Here is a 22,002-nt window from a genome sequence, read left to right as displayed (position 1 = left end):
TAGATAGATAGATAGATAGATAGATAGATAGATAGATAGATAGATAGATAGATAGATAGATATACATTTGTTTCAGCAAACTGCTACGGAGTACAGTATAGGGGACATCTTTCCATACTTTATATGTGACACTTATCTCCCACATGTTCCCTCTTGGAGGTTGTCTGTTGGCTCAACTCCTTCAACAGCCGGATCGGGCATCCTCAGCCGGTACCTGGGGGTTGCACAGGTTTCTCATCCCGGTTCAGCCGATGTGTGAGTACTGATCCGTCTTTAGGTCCTTCTTCGATATACTCTACTATTACTGCATTTGATATTGATACTATGTTGTAATATATTTATAGACCAATATACGCAACCGCTCTTGAAAAAGTGAGCTGAGCCTCACGAAATGCATTGAGCCTCAAGATGTTTATGTACCGTAATGTATATTTTACTGTTATGGACCTATATATATATTTTTAACTGATTGATCCTGTTTACTGTGTATTGAATGACAAAATAAAATGAAGTATTTATGGGCTACGGTACCCACCTCATGTAAAGTCCCAGGGCTTTTTTCTTTTCTTTTTTACGTACTGATAGGGATGGAGGTGTGTTACCTATAAAGCAGTCTCAGACCCTGCTCTTATTCAGTAGCTAGCTTATTCACCCTTTGGCTGCCCTCTAGTGGTTTTTAAAAGGATGTATAGATTCAGCAATGGTTACTCTCTCTTGGTGGGGTTGATTTACTAAAGGAGTGAAGCATATTCATTTCGCACAGTGAATGTTGACTTAGCAAAGTGAATTTTCATTTAGCTATATTACTGAGAAGAAGTAAGAAAAAATGTACATTACAAAGAATAACCAGGAAGATTTAAACAGTTTTTTTTCTAGCACACGATTGGATGATGAAAGTCAGTACAATTTCAACCATTTCAATAAGCTAAGTGAATTTTCTCTTTGCAAAGCAAATTTTCACTCAGCTTAGTAAAATGCTGAGATACCACGTGTTGTGGTAAAGTGGGGAAAACAGAGAGGCCAATTTGCTGCTCCAGGTGAGAGGTGTAATCCTGAGGACAGGTGGGCACTGGGTGCTAGCCCCAGCTGGCATCCGTGTATACAACTTGGGAAAGAAATTGGCTGCACACCTCCGCCGGTCCAGTAGATTTATTGAAACATGTATAAAACTGGGTTTTGAAGAAGCACATTGTCAGTGTGAAACGGTTCAACCTTTCCATGGTCTGTGTCCTTGTCCTGGTCGCAGTTTTACCGACAGTTTAACTGACAGGTGTGAATGGGCCCTGAAAGTTTTTGCTGCACTTGTGATTTTTTTCAGCTTTGTAGACCATGTAATTCATTCATAAATGTCTCTCCTGCCTTACAGAAATTAAAGAAGATCTGAAATTAACCACGTGAGTATACAACTTTTGGATAATTATTTTTAAATCGTTTTTTTGTGGTGGCTTTGTGCATACTTTATTTTTTTATTTCCGGTCAAAACAGAATAGTATTTATATTATGTTCTTTGTTGAGTTGGGTAAATTCTAAATATTGCATGTTAAAATGATGCAGTATCTTATCCAGCCCACAAGTAAAGCGCTAGTTTCCTTTTCACGTAATAAATTAGCACTTTTTAGCTGTTCTGAAAAAAGGCCAGTTACAGAACTTGAATAAGACATCAGAGTAGTGACTGATCCCTTATCAGACAGTGTCAGAGGTGACTCCTAGATAAATGGAGCTGCAAAGCAACCTGCCCTGCTCTGCTGCCTCTTACCCATAACCCATAGTGCTCTGGTGACCCTTTTTCTGATAGAAATGTAATTTATGTGGCTGATTCACATCCATGCACTTCTTTCCAGAACATTTGGAAGAAAACTGAACATTTTATATGTCCATTAAAGGATAAGTTCACCTTTTGTAACATGTTAGATGGTACACCCATATTTAAGCTGTAACATGTGACATGTTACACTGTCAAAGCAGGTGGGGGTTCCTCTCCCCACACCCGCTGTCACATTTTGCTGCACAGCTGCGTCATTAATTTACAGAGTTCTGTGAATGAATGAACCACAAGTACCATCTTCCACTACGGAAGATGGCTTGTGGTTCTCAATGAACTGTGAGGGTGCTGATGAGCATCCTCATGGTTCATTAATTCTTCCTGCACTGTCTGATCTGTCTGTCCTTATGGAGATATAGGCAAACAACTGTAATAAATGTCTGCAGAAGCCTGGAATTGCACCCATGATCCACTGATTGTGGCCGCTATGCATTGCAGGCTGCAGTGTAAAAAAAATATTAAATGCACGTTTTTTTTTTACTTAAAAAATCAGCCATAGCCTTTAAGCAAGCCCATATGTACTTAATTTTGAGGATATGCACTATTATTATTATTAAACAGGATTTATAAAACGACAGCAGATTGTGCAGCGCTTTACAAAATAAATGCAAACAGTACAGTTATAATAGAATTCAAGACAAGATTAAGGATTACTATGAAAACATCAAAATAAAAGAAAATAAAAATTCTCAGCTCGCTTATCAGCTAGCCTGCAACAAAACCAAATTTACCCTGTCTGTTCATGTTAAAAACAAGGGGTTTAGTCGCACACATTTCCAAGCATATGTATAAGCCGCAGTGGCCACATCAAGGCACCCCAGCTTACTGCAGTCCTAAAGACAGAAAGAAAGGAGGGCGCAAACGCCTAGTGCATTACCTTAGACATCTTTAAAATGTTTATTTAAAAAAGCCAAAAACATACTCACAAACATTAAGGACTAAATGCATATCACTTGCAACTGCAGTTTGGAGGAGGACACATCCATGTGATTGAACAGCTGACGCATTTTGGGAGGCACGCTCCCTTCCTCAGAGCTAGTTTGCTACACTGAGGGCACTGAATTTATAGTATTAAAACAGCTGGGTCCCTCCCCTCCACAGCATAGACTGGGCGGGGCCAGGTACTAGCAGGATCATAGGAGACCTGCGTGCACAAATCACAGCAGAGAAACAGGGAAGCCATTCTCATTTCCTGTCACAATACGGGGTACTTTAAAACCCACAATGCACTAAACAATTGATGGACATATGCCTTTAAATACTTGCTTGCCATACAGGGCCAGGAGAAGGGGTGGGTAGGAGGGACGGCTGCCCTGGGCACTGTGGTATCATGTGATGAAGAGGGGCACCACAAAGAGATCAAGGGGGGGGATTTGTGTTGGAAGGGGGCATTTGAGGGGCAGCAGGGGGAAAGTATTGTTTTAGGATTGGAATTTGGGGGGGGGGGAGTGGTGATTTAGGGGGATTTGTGTTGGGAGGGGGGAAGAAAATTTGTGCTAGGAAGGAGGATTTGGGGGGAATTTGTGCTGGCAGGGGGGTTTTGAAGTGAGGGGGGAGATGTGTACTATGAGGGGCAGTTTTAGGGGTAGAGGATTTGTGCTAGGAGGTGGGAATTTTTTTGGGGGAGGGGCATTTGAGCTGGGGGGGCTTGGGGCAAGAGAGGGGGGATTTTAGCAGGGGAGATTTAAGCAGGGGGGTTGATTCATACTGGGAGGAGGGGGGATGTATGGTTCAGGGGGTAAGCATGCAGATTAGTGCTCATTGTTTTTCTGGGGGAAATTTTGCTGACACATAATGCTCATATATGGAGGGGGGGGGGGGTGCAGTTTGGCATGTTCACCCTGGGCTCTAGATGACCTTGTCCCGGCACTGTTGCCATAAACAACCTAACTGAGGGTATCAATATCGAAGTGTCAATAAAGATATAAGTTTCAAATTACCATTAGCCGCTCCAGTGGTCCTACCTTTATACTGATTGAGGCGCTGCTTCTCATTCTTTGGTCAAAAACGTATTCATTGTGTGTAATGCACCCCAGCCCCACTCTCAGTATCATTGAGCTGGTCAGAAAGGTAACTATAAGTGCGGCGTCCCGAATTGTGGGTTATGCCAGTACATGTGGCATAGAAAGAAGGAGTCCACGGGGGTGGATTGACGAACATATCCCATCAGGCAATTCATCAATTGCTCCAAGCAATATGTTGTGTATTCGCTGATCTGCCCTTGTGGTCTCCCATATGTAGGTCGTACTTCACGTACATTTAGAACCCATTTCAGAAAACATAATGTAATATCCTTAAAGGGTTCGATCAGCACACTTTTTGTCATTACCATGATGTCCACAATAAAAAACCCATTGGTCTTAGAGCTTATGGGATAGAGTCTATAGCTGGCATCTCAGACACTGGACTACAGTATCAGAAATTGTGCAATAGAGAAACCTACTAAATCCACTAGCTGTGATCCCTGGCTCCTAGTGGGTTAAATGAGGGCCTGGACATACATGCAGTCCTATAAGCCTGCTACGAGGCTCTCTAGAAGATAGGGTCAATAGGTCTGAGTTCTTCCCTTACCCATCAGGCAGGTGTTGTTTTTTGGGGGGGGCGAAAGGGGGGGGGGGGTTTAGGCACATTGAAGTTGATCAACGTTATATATTGATTCCATGCAAAACCATATCTAGAAATCTAGTCTTCCTACATCTCACTGCATTTATGTATAACATCAAGTTCCATATGGTTTATGTGAGATCATGACCCATAGGGCACTATATATTTCATTTGTTGAGAGACAGGGGGAGGTATTGCATCACATGAACTAAGATAAAATGCTCATGGGTACTTGAGAATAAGCCTTAGTCTTAAAGGTCTTTTAATCAATTTAACTTTGTATCCATTGATAATAATCTTTTGGAGTATGAGTATTATGATAGGATTTGTATGAAGTTATCAATATTTATTATCTATGTGATATACTGTATATATATAGCCTTCTGTTTTTAAACATTGTAGTTTTAGGATAAGCTGTAGACACCTATGTGTTTTTTTTCTTTTTTTCTTTTTCCTGAGGGCTCTGGTTCTTTGGGACCCAAAGGCTGATACGGCCAGTATGATATATTAGTATTTACATTTGGGTGCCCATAAAAATAAGTGCCTTTATCGCCACACTGACAGCAATATGCTGGCAGGTAGCACAATTGCCTGATTCATAACTTGCAATTGAGTTTGTTGATGAGGGCCTTTTGGACTTTGCCATAAAGGTTGCTGTGGGCCGGCATTTGGTGTCGGGAATCCCTCCTCTATCATGAATTAGTCCTTGTTGGCCTGGTGGGGTCTTTTGGAAGACCTGTGTGGATTGCCAGTATACAGATATGTGATAAGTCGTGGCAATAGAGTTTCATTTGTTGAATATTGAGCAACAGATTTTAGAGTTGGACAGCAGCAACTGACTTCCCCCCAGTGATAGGTGTGTCATCACCCATTTTGTGGAGAGACTGCTCAGTTGCATCCTTGGATTACTCCTCACTAGCAGGGCGTGCACCTAGGTGGGAGGATTGTTGGCGTCCATGTCAACTTGGATTGCTCCACCCTAGCAAGGTGTGCACCAAGGTGGGATGATCGGTGCTGTCCTTGTCAACTGAGTGAGGATAGACTGGTGCACTTAGCCCCGCCCCCTGATGTAAGTTGCAGCGGGCTGGAAGTGCTCTGGGCTGCTTGACCCGGCGTGCCTGCATTGATGGTGTGCATTCCAAACCCCGGATGTACAGCTCAGTGATACAGAGAGTGGAAAAAAAGAGAACGAGGGTGTGCTAACTGGAAACAGATTGCTGCACTTAATGTTCCTGAATATCGGAAAAATACATGTGAAAAATAAATGAAGTGCGCTATCTTAAAACCATACAAAACCTTCCATGTGGTGAATAATATGCAGGATATTATCCAAAGCTATATAGTCATATCTTTGGAAAAAAAACAAATATATCACTGTATATAAATCTATAGAAATACAATGTGACTTAAATTAACATTTGTGAAAAATAAAAAACAAAACATTAGACAATAGAAACAGATCCACTCTGTGTATCACAAAGTGTATCACTGTGTAAAAATGTATGAAAATACAATGTGAAACAAAATAATTTTTGTGAAATAAAAAACAAACAAAAAGTTAAGCAATTAGAACAGATACAGTACCATAGGTGAAAAAGTGACAGAAAAATCCACTGCCAGTGACACAATGTTAACTGAGCAGAAATGAATATTCCTCCAGGTACTCAGTGATCCACCTTCGTGCTGATTGCTAAATAATGGGAGCTTACTAAAAGGCTGCGGTCATGCAAGGTTCCTCCACATATCCACATATAATCCAGCTCAATATTGAACTCCAATATACATCAAAGATCCAGCAATGGGAGCATGCATGTGAGGCGACAGATTCGCTCGGCACATGATCATATCTCTTGCCGACCACAGCCTTTTGCAAAGAGAAAACCTGAAGGCGGTGGTTTTCGGGGTCCCGTGCACAGCTAGGCTCCCAAAAAGTCTCACACATGTGGTATTCCTGTACTCAGGAGAAGTAGCAGAATGTATTTTGGGGGTAATTTCACATATACCCATGGCATGTGTGAGCAATATATCTTTTGGTGACAACTTTGTGTAAAAAAAACAAATTTACTTTTCCCAAAACTTGTGGCAAAATATAAAATATTGCATGGACTCAAAATGACTCTCAGCAAACAGCTTGGGGTGTCTACTTACCAAAAAGGGGTAATTTGGAGGGTGTTTGAACTGTCCTGGAATTGTATGCCCAATATTATCAATATTATAATAAAAACATTTTTACTAGAAAATTACTTTTTCCAAACGCAATTTTTTTGGGATTTTAAAAACACATTTTTAAAATAAATGCACAAATACACTATATATTGCCCAATTGTTTGGTAATATATAAAAGATGATCTTATGCCGAGTACATAGATACCAAACATGACATGCTTTAAAATTGTGCACGCCTGTGTAGTGGCAACAAACCACCTACATTTTTAAAAGACTTTACAGGTTACTACTTTAGATTTACAGAGGTCTACAGCAAGAACTACTGCCCTTGATGTGACATTCAGGGCGATACCTCACATGCATGCTGCAATTGCGCAAACACAGGGACAGGGGTGCTTGAATTTTGTTTTATTATTATTATTTATTTTGCTTTTTTTATTTTATTTTGACACCTTCCCTTTCATTTTTTTAAAATCATTTTTATTGTTATCACAGGGAATTTAAATATCCCCTATGATAGTAATTAGTGACATAGAGCTGATTGGAGACCATTCTGGTCTCCAATCAGCTCTATGGTCAGCTGACCGAACCACTGCAGTCTAGGGTTACCTGGTGGGACAGGAGAGCTAGAGGAAATTATGGAAGGTGGCGGGGTGGGAGGGGGTCCCCTCCCACTGCTTGTAAAAGCAGTCTAGCAGATAAATATCCGCTAGGATTTCTGTTACATGAAAAGCCGACCTTTGGCTGTATAAACAATACCATGATGATGCCTAAATCTGCAGGCATCATCCTAGTATAACCACTCAAAGTCCAGCGACATACCAGTAGGTTGCTGGTCCTTGTTGGGCATATATTGTAAGGTTCTTTTTTTTTTCATGCAGCCTGTGGGCTGAACGAAAAAAGAGAACCTAACAGATTCCTCCATTCACATAAATCGATGTGGATGAAGAAATCTCTGCCTGAAAGTGTGTGGTATGCCCATCATTAGACCTCCCAGCATCCACCCATTTCTAATGATGGGCATACGTGCAATGTTCTTTTTTTTCGTTCAGCCCATGGGCTGAAAGAAAAAAAAAAAAAAAGAACATAGCAGATTCCTCCATTGACATCGATCAATGTAGATGAAGAAATCTCTGCCAAGAAAAGTGTTAAAAAATATATGGCGAAGAATAGGGGAGATTCGCCCTCTGGGAATAGGGGAGATTCGCCCACCCCATCCCTTATGCTTCGCCATATATGCTCTTTTTTTAACTGCAGTGGTGAAATCACCTCCTACAGAGCTGCATTCATTGATTTACATATATGCTGAGAGCAAACGCTGTTGCTGCCAGAATAAACAAATCAGTGCTGCAGCTGATGGGCGTACCTGCAAAGCAAACAATGGTTAACAATAAAACACAGTTACAATAAAACATTACAATATATTAGTATACAGTGCAGTAAAACAGTAGAATGGTGGTATCTGCAAAAAGTATGGTTAACAATGAAAGTCATAGCAACAATAAAACATTACATAATAGCATACAGTTTAGTATAATGGTGGTATATGCAAAGCAAACTATGGTTAACAATAAAAAACAGTAACAATAAAACATTACAGTATAGCATTATATTATAAAGTACAGTAAAAGAGCAAGGACAGAAAATTAAGTCACTAAAACAACAACTATTTTTGGCTTTTTTCATTTCTTTTTGTAACTTTTTTTACACTTTTTTGTTACTGTAAAAAAAAGTTAAATGTTCCAAGCTAGGGTCTCTCAAAATGTGACAGCTATCTAACATCTTTTAAGACCCTGTGTGAAAGTGTGTCCTAGACTGTGCCGTGCTGTACCCTATACTAATACTCTACTAGTGTGTGGTAGCGATGGCTACAGTCCCCGATGCACAGACCAGGTTGGCCAGGACAGGAGGGACAAAAATAGTGGGTGTCATGCCTATAGCCTTTTTTTTACAGACATGACATCTTCTTTGGGATGTTCTTTGGGTAGGGGTACCAGGGAGGACTTACGGAAAATGCCTCTCATGCAACCGATTCACTGCATCTGGATTGTGAATTTGGGCCACAGCACCTTCTGGATACAGAAAGGCTGTGATGATCTCTTCCAGAAATTTTAGGAAGGATCCACTTCTTCCTGATCCTGACGCTTTGAATAGCACATAAGCGTTTAGCAGAGCCAATTGGAATAAGTATACAGACACTTTCTTGTACCAGCGCCTGGCCTTACGGGCGATTAAGTACAGCGCCATCATCTGGTCATTGAAGTCCACCCCTCCCATGTTAAGGTTGTATTCGTGGACACAGAGGCTTCTCAACAGCACCAGTTGCCGTTGCAATTTGGACTGTCGTATCTACGTGAATGGAGAACAGAACAAAAACATTCCGTGTGTCCCTCCACTTTACTGCAAGCAATTTATTACACTTCAAGCAGGCTCTCTCTCCCCATCTAAGTTGAGAATCTACAAGCCATTGGGGGAAGCCCTGGCCATTAGGTCGCACGGTGCCACGTGCGCCAATTCCAGGATCAAAAAGGTGACTAAAAAGTGGCACGCTTGTATAATAATTGTCCATGTATAAATGGTACCCCTTTCCGAATAAAGGTGACACCAAGTCCCAAACAAATCTTGCCGCTGCTCCCCATGTAGTCTGGGCAGTTGGATGGCTCCACATTGCTATCTTTTCCCTTGTAAACCCGGAAACTACATGTACAGCATACTGCCCTGTCACAGAGCTTATACATCTTGACCCCCATATCTGGCACGCTTGCTGGGGAGAAACTGTTTGAAAGCAAGGCAGCCAAAAATTTTTATCAGGGACTCATCAACGCAGACAGCTTGTTGGGGCATATACAAGGCTTCAAACTTCTGGTTGAAGTGATTTACGAGGGGCCGAATTTTGTGAAGCCGGTCATATCCAGGGTCACCCCAAGGACGACAGTGTTCATTGTCACTGAAGTGCATGAACTGCAAGATTTGCTTGTATCTAGTCCTGGCCATGGCAGCAGAGAACACGGGCATATGATGAATTGGGTCAGTGGACCAATATGACCGCAACTCACTCTTTTTAGTAATGCCCATGAGGAGGGATAGGCCCAGAAAGGTTTTAAATTCAGAAACAGTGACATGTTTCCATGCAAATTCTCTGGCAAGGGTCAACTTTGGATTTGTGGCGATTAATTGATCGGCACATAAATTGCTTTGGTCCACAATAGATCTGTACAGATCTTCAGTGAAAAACAGCTCATAAAAACCAAGGGGAATAAAATCGTCTGTTTCCACCTGAATTCCGGGTTGGCCAGTGAATGGGGGAAGTACGGGCACTGCAGAAGTGGTGGGCTCCAAATCAGGATTTGCAAGTGCATCAGGAAGGACACTATGGGCTCTACTGGCCTGTCTTTGAATTATTGGTGGCTGCGGGACACTACATGTGCTAGCCACCGCACCAGCTTGAACTGCACTTATGGGACTCGCCACATTACCAAGTGTTACTGCAGTGCTGGTTTGACTACAACCAAGATGTATTAGGCTGCTGGTGCTTGCCAGTTCACCAGAACATTGAGCGGCACTAGTACCAACACTCTGCTGCATACGAGAACCCTCCGATTGTTGCACCTCAGCAACAGAAGAACAGGGTCGGTTATGCCTGACCTTAGCAGGGACCACTACTCCATCGTCAGAGCTATCTGTCAGAGTGCCACTGCTCTCTACAGGTTCCAATACTGAGCCTGATTCTGACAGTGAGGCTTCCCCATCGCTCTCATCTGTTCTGCTCAGCATGTGTAGGCCTCTTCACTAGTGTACCTCTGTTTGGACATTTTAGCGAATACATTTATAGGTACCTAGAGTGACTCACAGGTAAAAAAGCACATGGTTGTCAAGGACTGTTTGAACCGCTATCAAAAAATGTAACTGCTAGTGCTAGCAGAGATCAGGCCTCTCTCTAACGCTGCGGTTTAGTGTGCTGTGTATTGGAAGTGACAGTAATCTGCTGATTCTGCACTTCTTGGGGGGGGCGGTGGGGCTAAACGCAGGTGCTGGCAGGTGTCTGGGCTGATCCTGCTAACGCTGTATTTTGGGAGCACTATACTAAACTATTGGGAACGCTAGTAAAGTTCTGATCTGATCATAAATATTGATCCATTCAGACACTATACTAGTAATGGAGGTGTTTAGTGTATGTGTCACTGGCAATCAAAGGGTTAAAATGTATTACTAAATATGCGGTGGGCAATCTAACGCTGTCCTGGATTAATGCTAACTAACGTTAATGCTAACTGATGTTACCTGTGACACTAATACCGTGATCAGAAAAAAGATCTGTACACTATAATAGTGACACTGTGACAGGGCAATGAAGGGGTTAACTGGGGGTGATCAGGGGTTAACTCCTTATTAAGGGATGTATGGCAGGTACCCTAAACCTATCTGGGACTGCCACTAACTACCACTAACTGCCTCTCAAACTAACTGAAGTCACAAGTGACAAGAATACAGTGATCAGTAAAATATCTGTATACTGTATATAGTGGCACTGTGACAGAGAGTGAAAGGGTTAACTGTGGGGCGGGGGGGGGGGGTGATCAGGGGGTTAAATATGTGCCTATGTGTACTGGTGTCAGTGCAGTGCTTGTGTACTCACAGTTGATGCTTTCTTCTCTCATGCTGGAACTGAAAAGGGCTCCAGGAGAGAAGATTGCATCATTTCCTGTCATAGTATATATGTGTAGTTGCGCTAAGAACAATTAAAATGATGTGCAGATATATATAAAAAATATCTCAGATATATCTCATAAAGCAGCTACACTTAATCATATACTGATAATATGTGATCGAGACAGAAAAAATAAAAATATGTAGCGCTAAAATATATAAAAAGTCCATATATAGTCCATATCCAATTAGAACATCCCAGTGAGAAATGCACAGCAACCAGTTTTGGCAAAAGTGAATGGAGTCCACCACCAAGTAGAGTGTTCAAAACACGCTTACCAGACAGAGTAGTATTATGGACCTTCAATTATCACACAGGCTGCAACCTGCTGGCACTGGATCATAATGAATCACTTCTCAAAAAAAGATCTCTAATGGTTGTACTCCACAATACGTCAGACCAGAGCCACTGAATTTATTCTCTAGTGTTGACGCTTTGATGCATATTTAACCACTTTACCACTGGAGGATTTTGCTGTCTTACGTCTGGGCCACTTTTTGCGACTCGGCACTGCGCAACCCCAACCGACAACTGCGCGGTCATGCAACGCCGCACCCAAACAAAATCTACGTCCCTCTCTTCCCACAAACAGAGCCCCCCCCCCCCCGGTGGCACCCGATCACCTGTGCGACCTTCACCCTTTGCGCTCCTTTACCTGAATACAGCAGGTTTCTGTGTATGTGATGTCACTCCTTCTCCTGGCTGAATTTCTAAGTTCTCTGATTTCCTGTTTCCTTCCTTTGCCAGTTCTGATACTACATGTCCCATTTCCTGTGCCTGTGTTTACATTACACAGGCACAGAACGCTCTGCAATTGGTCAGAAGTGATCACCAGGTCCAGGCCAAAAATGTTTGGCCTGGACCTCATGACTGATTGGTTCTGAACCGAATCAGCACATCGCGGGGACAGCGGGCGTCGATCGCACGAGACCCCCTAGCCCTGCGCGCTACTGACATACAGTAACATTAGATGGTACAGCCGAGCCACCTTGTCGCAGCCGGTGGTCAGCAACTGGTTAAAGGCATATGTCCATCATTGTGGGTTTTACAGTACTCCATATGGTGACAGGAAGTGAGAATTTCCCCATTTCTCTGTTGTGATTTGTGCACGCAGGTCTCCCAAAATCTTGCTGGTACCTGGCCCCACCCAGGGTAGGCTGTGGAGGGGAAGGACCCAGCTTTTTCATTAGTATAAATTCAGTGCCCTCAGTGTAGTGGACTAGCTCTGAAGAAGGAAGTGTGCATCCCAAAACGCGTCAGCTGTCCAATCACAGGGATGTGTCCTCCTCAACACTGGAGTTGCAAGTGATATGCATTTAATCCTTTATGTTTGTTAGTATGTTTTTTGCTTTTTTAAATAAACAGTTTAAAGGTGTCTAAGGTAATGCACTAGGTGTTTGCGTCCTCCTTTCTTTCTCTTTTTAGTGATTTTGAGTTTCCCTACTCAAGGAGAGCAGCATCGCTAACAATACCATCTCAACAGAGTGAGCCCTGAGGTTTAGCAGTCATTTGAAATTTTTTTTTTACTGCAGTCCTAGCTCTATAATTTTGAGAGTCTCCCAAACTCGTACACATATATAGCAGTTGGATAGATTAACCTCTTCTGGATCGCCCCACGCAGATATGCTGCAGCAGGGAGGCCTTCCTGTGCAAAATCACGTACCTGTACGTGATTTTGAGCAAAAGCAAAAGGTCTGGGGCGTGCACCACCAGCGACCCGCTCCTGCTGTGATTGGACACAACAGGAGCCAATCAGTTGGCCCGGCGGACTTGATGTTCGCCGACACCTCGCGATCGTTCAGGAGAGAGGAAGAACGGCGGTCTGCCTATGTAAACAAGGCAGACCGCCGTTCTGTGAAAGGGGAAGCTAGAGATCTTGTGTTTCTGCTAAGCAGGAACACGAATCTCTGTCATCCGCCAGTCAAAGCATCCCCCCACAGTTAAAAAGCACTCCCAGGGAACACATATAACCCTTTGATCACCCCTGATGTTAACCCCTTCCCTGCCAGTGTCATTAGTATGAGTGTCACTGGTCCCCAAAACAGTGTCAAAAGTGTAAGCTAGTGTCTGATTTGTCCACTGCAATGTTGCAGTCCCACTAAAAATTGCTGATTGCCAATCAATACTAATTAAAAAAATAAATAAATAAAAATTTCATAAAAATATACCATAGTTTGTAGACGTTAGAAATATTGGGCAAACCAATCGATATATACGCCTATTGGAATTTTTTGCCAAAAATATGTAGCATATTTACAATACATATTGGCCTAAGTTGATCAAGAAATTTGATTTGTTTACCTTTTTTTATTGGGTATGTTTTTTATAGCATAAAGTAAAAAAATATTGTCTTTTTAGAAATTGTCAGTCTTTTTTTGTTTATAGCGCAAAAAGAAAACTCTATTTGTGGGAAAAAATTACATCAATTTTATTTGTGTACAGCATTGCACGCAAGTGCAATTGTCAGTTAAAATAACGCAGTGCCTTATTGTCCGCACCAATTCACAAACTACAAACAAATGGCAACCACCCCAACCTAAAACTAGCCTTTGTAGCAAGGAGCACATAAAAGGGCAATACACATCAAAACCAAAATAAAAATAATTCACAGCTCAGTTACCAGCTAGCCTGCAAAAAAAAAAATTGTCCCTGCCTAACAGTTCATTTAAAAGAAAAAGGGGTTTAGTTACACACATTTGCAAACCATATGTGTAAGACACAGTGGCCACGTCAAGGCACCCTAGTTTACTGCGGTCTTAACGCTATTATTTTGAGTCTCCCACACTGGAGCACATATATATAGCATGAGTTATGAGAAACTCATAGCCATAAAGAGTTTACATATGTGATCACTTTACTGTAGAAACATAGTTGTTAAAGGTCCAAATGTGCATATTAATATGAAGCAAAATAAATAAAAAAACAAAGACTTTTACCAGGCACAGTAATGCTTGTAGTTTGTTTTACAGTATGTTTCTGTTCTGTTTTTTTAAGGAAGTTTCCATTTAATCCCAAACTGGGCATTGATAATCCTGCTTTGTGCCTTGGAGAAGATCCAGGTATCCTCAAGTATTTTAAAATATTTTATTTGTAAAAACAAAAAATTTAAATCAGTGAGGTTAAGTAAATGTATTGGAATTGAATGGTACCAAATTTAGGAAGTTATATTAGTTTACAAATCATGACTAAATGGGTATAGAGATAAGGAGCAAATGCAGTCATCAATGTGAATGCTATATCATTCATGTCTGACTTGTCTCACGGTGGGGTAGATTTACTAAATCTGGTGCACTCAGAAACTGGTGCAGCTCTGCATTGCAGCCAATCAGCTTTGAACTTCAGCTTGTTCAATTAAGGCTTTGGCAATAAAATCAGGAAGCTGGTTGGTTTCTATGCAGAGCTGCACCATATTTTGCACTCTCCAGTTTTAGTAAATAACCCCCGCACTGTCTAAAGGATAAGGTTGTTTGAGTCTAGGTCTTTATATTCCATGTTCCCTGTAGTCCTGCAAGCTGCAACACATGTCCTAATTTCTCAGGGTTGGACAGGTAAGATTTTATCATGTTTAGGATTTTTTCTATTAATGATAAGTTTACATCTTTATCTTTTAGGCTTGATTCAAAACGGATAAGCTAATATAACACCGCTATTTATTTTATCTCATGATAAATTTCTCCTTAATTTGTTGAAAGGCCTATTATTATTTTATCTTGTGAAGTATTATATTATTACTACCTCAGACAGCTCAATTTTCTCTTCTGATCCAAACCCCCCTATTGAAACTTCCAGTTATTCCCCTAAAGCTGATGGTATTTTAAGGGGTGTTAACCTGCAAAGTAATGTTTTTTTTTTGTTTTTTTTTTATATATAAGGGATAATAAAATAAAACAAACAGTGCTATAAGATATTAGAACTAGTAGTGTTAATATATCAACAACTTAAAAAAAAGCTAAATCAATAAAGAATGTTATGTGCTTTTGTGAATTGAGATGTCAGAGTTATGAGTAAAATGAAGCATGGTATCAAAGATAACACCAAAACAAAAATGTGATATGAGGTTAGTAACAATAAGTGGAACAGTGAAATAATATTGATATCTGATGTTCTTTATACAGGTAAATGTAATCCTATGTTTCTGCATTCCATTGATCTAGTTTTCCTTTTTCAGGCTCGGATCCTGAACCAGTAGCTCGTTTCTGTGTACTGAGGAAAGATGTTAGTGGAAATTTTGGGTTCACCTTACATAAGGAATTGGAGAGAGATGGTCATGTTGTACATAAAGTGATCCCTGGAGGCCCTGCTTATCTTGTTGGACTAAAAGATGGAGACCAGCTATTACAGATTAATGGGGAGTATGTTCATGAGCAGGAGCACCTCAAGGTGAGATAACAGTGACATGTGTCATATATTATAAGAATTCAAAGTGTGATCCAAAACTACCTATAGACATCAGGCGGTAATTTTACATCAAGAAAGGTTGGCCTTGAGATATCTGGAGAGGTTGAATAATGCATACAGATATATAGGGGGAGATTTGCTAATACTAGTGCACTTGAAATCTGGTGCATCTGTGCATGGTAGCCAATCGACTTCTAACTCCAGCTCGTTCAATTAGGCTTTGACAATAAAACCTGGAAGCTGATTGGCTTCTATGCAGAGTTGCACCAGATTTTGTACTCTCCAGTTTAGGTAAATAACCCCAATATTTATTACCCAACTGGACTATAACCAACTGGCTCTAGTGTAGTTCCTTTATAAACCTGTAGGTACGTGTCAATAATTAGGTCAGTACTCCTTATGCCCCGTACACACGTGCAGATTGTCGGCCGAAAAGATTCGGCCGACGACCGATCGGCCGATTGTAGGCTTGTTAGTATGATGCTTCCGACAGCCGACAGCGTACTTTCGGCTGAACAGAATCTGTCGTGCAAGCATTAAAATTTTTGTATGCCGATACCAGAACGGCCGATTGTTCGCCAGTCAGTACAGATTTCGGCCGACAGACAGCAGATTTGCAAGACTGGGCATGCTCAGAAAAGAAAAAACACAGGGAAAGTTAACCATCGCATGGCATCACTTCTGCAGTCGGCTGTTGTTGGCCGACAAAATTAGTGTGCAGTCTTTTGCACTTTTCAACAGACACGACAACCCTCGGACAAAAGACGGCCGATCGTTCAGCCGACGATCGGTACGTGTGTACGAGGCATTACCCTATAATATGAAGATGTGCGAAAACCATTGCTTGCCCTTTTCTATTACTAAAGCATATCATAACACAGTACTGTGATGTCGTGGCTAATCAGTGACAAGGTCAAATGTTGGATACAAAAAAGGGATACCCTTTATTGGCTGCCCCATTTGTTCGATATATGAGATGCATTTTTGGGCTTTTGACCTAGGTTTATCCTGTTGCTCCTGATTGTGACTCTCTGTTCCTGTCTGCTCTGTACTTGGACTCTGCCTGTTCCTTTGTGGTTCCATGGGTCACTTGCTGGGATGTATCTTGTTGCTGAGACACTGTCCTTTTACCCTGCATGCGCAATGTGACAGTGTCTTAAAAATACATATAACGGGAAAAGTAAAGGCTGTTTCTAAAACCATGGAGCTGCATTAAATGTGTGAACCTGATACAGCAGTGTTATTGTTACTAAGCTCACATATAGGTTCTATTAAAAGGCAGATTGATTTCATCTATTCAAGGCACACATATAGGTGAATGCATAGAGCGATTGTTGAATATCATAAAGTAGATGCTATATTGCGTTGTATTTCACATTTTGTATTTCAGTTAGTCAATCTTGGGTACATGACTATCAGTGCCATTGTTATTCCTAAACAGTCTGATCTTTGTCTTTACATTATACTTGGAAATAAAAATGATATGGTGCTTTGTGGTCATCCATTTGTGTGTATTGTAAGAAGAAAATAATTAAGAAGTTCAGTGGTTATTCAAGAAAAGTAAAAGCTTCATGTTATCTTTGACTATCTGGCAACTTTAAAATTGTCAATATTTCCACAGGTGGTACAGAAGGTGAGGGCCAGTGGCACCCGTGTGTCACTGGCTGTTCTTGATGAGTATGGCTATAGGAAATTGCTTGCCAATAATGCCTCACCACTATCCATTCTCTCTAATGTTCTTCCTGAGTCTTGTCCCAGGCCACGGCTTTGCCTTGTACGTGATGAGGGTCGGGGCTTTGGCTTCACTACAACCTCAACAGGTGGTAAGTTATCCTCTGTGAAGCTACATTAATGTCTCTCCTTCTGTATGCATATGTATGTACATATACGTGTGCAATTATTTTATCTTTGTTACAATGCTTATCTGAATGAACTTAAAGCCATTTTATGATATATTTGCCTCTTGCAATCCAGAAATAAAAATCCCAATTCAGTATGCTAATAACAAGGTGACACCAAATGGGCCACATTTGCCAGCCTGTAAAAAACTTGACAATACCATCTCAACACAGCTTTTATTTTTATGTATTGATAGAGTATATAGCTGCATAGATTTGTTTTTAAGTTTTATTTTACTGCAGTTTAGTTATATGCCAAAAACACAAAAGAACTAAATAATTGAAGAAGGATTCTAGGCTATGATGCCAAGAAAAAACAAATTATCACAAACCTCCGACAACTAAACTGCCATCTGTTGAAAATGCTATTGGTGTCTATAGATGGCATAGAAAATTAATTTTGAAACGTGAAGCTCTTCATTCATGATATGTTGCAGAGGAAAGGCAGTTGTAATCTCAGAGGAAATTGGAATCATCTATAGAAGCTGAGCACATATATATATATATATATATATATATATATATATATATATATATATATAATATTTAAAGTGGAACTAAACCCATCAAGTGAACTATTTCTCAAAGCAGTTACATTTAAAGCATGCTGTTAATGATAACTGTCACAGTGGCTTTACTCTCTCAACAAAACTGTCAAGCCACCAATGGCTGGTGTCATAATTGATCACAGCACCATGGCAACTACAGATCAAAAAGAGGCTAAAATAGCACCTTTCTTGGCTGTAAAGTATAGGAAGGTTTAGTTCTGCTGTAAAAGATTCTGTACTGAGAAAAATATGCAAACTGACAATGCTGCTCTCATCTAAAAATGCAATTTGGCTCATTGTTTTTGGCTTCGCTAAATATCAACTCAAAACTCCAGAGCAAGCCCGCCACCAGTGAATTGAGAGGTAAATCCGAATTCCTGATCTGCACACTTGATCTGACTCACTGATCCTATCATGCTGCCTGCACAGATGCCTACATATTTGAATGTCTACATTTCCATGTAACAAAATTTACTTGATCTTGTAGGCACATTCATTATATTCAATTTCAAAATGGCATAATCCAACATAAAAAGAACCTTAACCACTTAAGCCCCGGAGGATTTGGCTGCTAAAGGTCCAGACCCCTTTTTTCAACTTGGCACTTCGTGACTTTAACTGATAATTGCGCGGTCATGCAATGCAGTACCTAAACGAAATTTACGTCCTTTTTTTCCCACAAACAGAGCTTTCTTTTGGTGGTATTTGATCACCTCTGCGCTTTTTATTTTTTGCGATATTAATAAAAAAAGAGCGAAAATTTTGCAAAAAAATGACATTTTCAACTTTGTCTTTTAAAAAATATCCAATATACTCAATTTATGTCATTTTTTTTGGCCAAAATATATTTAGCTACATGTCTTTGACAAAAAAAAAATCAATGAGCGTATTTTTATTGGTTTGCGCAAAAGTTATAGCGTCTACAAACTATGGTGTAAATACTGAAATTTACGAAGCTTTAATTTCTGACTGCCTATCTCATTTCATGAAGTGCTAAAATGGCGGGGCAGTACAAAACCCCCCCAAACTACCACTTTTTGGAAAGTAGACATCCTAAGGAATGTTCTGAGGGGCATGTTGAGCTCATTGAATATTTTATTTTTTTGTCACAGGTGTTTGAAAAATGACAAAAATAATTTTTTTTTTTTTTTTTACACAAAGTTGTCATTGAAATGATATATTGCTCACACATGCCATGGGTATATGTGTAATTACACCCCAAAATATATTCTGCTGCTTCTCCTGAGTACAGGGATACCACATATGTGAGACTTTTTGGGAGCGTAGCTGTGTACGGGAGCCGGAAAACAAATCACCACCATCAGAATTTCAAAGGGCGTACATTTTTCATTGCATTTTCTCACTACCTATAACGGTTTTGGAGGCCCTGAAATGTCAAGATACCACAAAACCCCCCCAAATGACCCCATTTTGGAAAGTAGACACCCCAAGCTGTTTGCTGAGAGGCATGGTGAGTCCATGGAATATTTTATATTTTGCCACAAGTTTCGGGAAAATTACAATTTTTTTTTTTAATTTTTTTTTTTTACACAACGTTGTCACTAAAAGATAAATTTCTCACACATGACATGGGTATATGTGGAATGACACCCCAAAATACATTCTGCCACTTCTCCTGAGTATGGGGATGCCCCATGTGTGAGACTTTTTGGGAGCCTAGCTGTGTACAGGACCGCGAAAACCAATCAACACTCTCAGGTTTTCTAATGGCGTAAATTGTTCATGTCACCTCTGCACTACCTGTCGCAGTTTCGGAGGCCCTAAAATTCCAAAATAGCACAAAACCCCCCCAAATGACCCCATTTTGCAAAGTAGACACCCCAAGCTATTTGCTGAGAGGCATGGTGAGTCCATGGAATATTTTATATTTTGCCACAAGTTCCGGGAAATATATATATATATATATATATTTTTTTTTTTTTTTACACAAAGTTGTCAGTAAATGATATATTGCTCACACATGCCATGGGTATATGTGAAATGACACCCCAAAATACATTCTGCTGCTTCTCCTGAGTACAAGGATACCCCATGTGTAAGACTTTTTTGCAGTCTAGCCGCGTACAGGACCCGGAAAACCAATCTGCACCTTCTGGCTTTCTAAGGGCGTAAATTGTTGATCTCACTCCTTACTACCTATCACACTTTTGAAGTCCATAAAAGGCCAAGATGGCACAAAACCCCCCCAAATGACCCCATTTTGCAAAGTAGACACTCCAATCTATTTGCTGAGAGGCATGGTGAGTATTTTGCAGCTCTCATTTTTTTTGGAAAATGAAGAAAAAACAGGAAAATGCATTTTTTTTCCTCTTTTTTCAATTTCCAAAACTTTGTGACAAAAAGTGAGATCTGCAAAACACTCAACATGCCTCTCTGCAAATAGCTCAGGGTGTCTACTTTCCAAAATGGGGTCATTTGGGGGGGTTTTGTGCTATCTTGGAATTTTAGGGCCTCCGAAACTGTGATAGGTAGTCAGGAGTGAAATCAACAATTTACGCCCTTGGAAAGCCTGAAAGTGGAGGTTGGTTTTCGGGGTCCTGTACTCGGCTAGACTGCAAAAAAGTCTCACACATGGGGTATCCCTGTACTCAGGAGAAGCAGCAGAATGTATATTGGGGTGTCATTTCACATATACCCGTGGCATGTGTGAGCAATATATCATTTACTGACAGCTTTGTGTAAAAAAAAAAAAAATATATATATATATATATATTTCCCGGAACTTGTGGTAAAATATAAAATATTCCATGGACTCACCATGCCTCTCAGCAAACAGCTTGGGGTGTCTACTTTCCAAAATGGGGTCATTTGGGGGGGTTTTGTGCTATCTTAGAATTTTAGGGCCTCCGAAACTGTGATAGGTAGTCAGGAGTGAAATCAACAATTTACGCCCTTGGAAAGCCTGAAAGTGGAGGTTGGATTTCGGGGTCCTGTACTCGGCTAGACTGCAAAAAAGTCTCACACATGGGGTATCCCTGTACTCAGGAGAAGCAGCAGAATGTATTTTGGGGTGTCATTTCACATATACCCGTGGCATGTGTGAGCAATATATCATTTACTGACAGCTTTGTGTAAAAAAAAAAAAAAAATATATATATATATATATTTCCCGGAACTTGTGGTAAAATATAAAATATTCCATGGACTCACCATGCCTCTCAGCAAACAGCTTGGGGTGTCTACTTTCCAAAATGGGGTCATTTGGGGGGGTTTTGTGCTATCTTAGAATTTTAGGGCCTCCGAAACTGTGATAGGTAGTCAGGAGTGAAATCAACAATTTACGCCCTTGGAAAGCCTGAAAGTGGAGGTTGGATTTCGGGGTCCTGTACTCGGCTAGACTGCAAAAAAGTCTCACACATGGGGTATCCCTGTACTCAGGAGAAGCAGCAGAATGTATATTGGGGTGTCATTTCACATATACCCATGGCATGTGTGAGCAATATATCATTTACTGACAGCTTTTTGTAAAAAAAAAAAAAATATATATATATATATATATATTTCCCGGAACTTGTGGCAAAATATAAAATATTCCATGGACTCACCATGCCTCTCAGCAAACAGCTTGGGGTGTCTACTTTCCAAAATGGGGTCATTTGGGGGGGTTTTGTGCTATCTTGGAATTTTAGGGCCTCCGAAACTGTGATAGGTAGTCAGGAGTGAAATCAACAATTTACGCCTTTGGAAAGCCTGAAAGTGGGGACTGGTTTTCGGGGACCTGTACTCGGCTAGACTGCAAAAAAGTTTCACACATGGGGTATCCCTGTACTCAGGATAAGCAGCAGAATGTATTTTGGGGTGTCATTTCACATATACACATGGCATGTGTGAGCAATA

The 22,002-nt window shown here is 40.7% G+C and overlaps 1 protein-coding gene across 1 annotated transcript in view; it reads left to right on the top strand.

Annotated features, from left to right (window-relative positions):
* Positions 1-22,002, top strand: part of NHERF4 (NHERF family PDZ scaffold protein 4) — a 66,050-nt gene that overhangs the window by 13,679 nt on the left and 30,369 nt on the right. The window contains exons 2-5 of the mRNA XM_082274552.1: positions 1,367-1,394; positions 14,295-14,359; positions 15,469-15,680; positions 17,320-17,521. Coding sequence (XP_082130678.1) covers positions 1,367-1,394; positions 14,295-14,359; positions 15,469-15,680; positions 17,320-17,521 — 507 coding nt within the window. The remainder of the gene's footprint in view (positions 1-1,366; positions 1,395-14,294; positions 14,360-15,468; positions 15,681-17,319; positions 17,522-22,002) is intronic.

Source organism: Pelophylax lessonae (genome assembly GCF_965119305.1).
Source record: "Pelophylax lessonae genome assembly, chromosome: 12".
In the NCBI taxonomy this organism is placed as follows: Eukaryota; Metazoa; Chordata; class Amphibia; order Anura; family Ranidae; genus Pelophylax; species Pelophylax lessonae.
The sequence above is the reverse complement of the archived record's forward strand: the minus strand, read 5'-3'. Positions and strand labels throughout refer to the sequence as shown.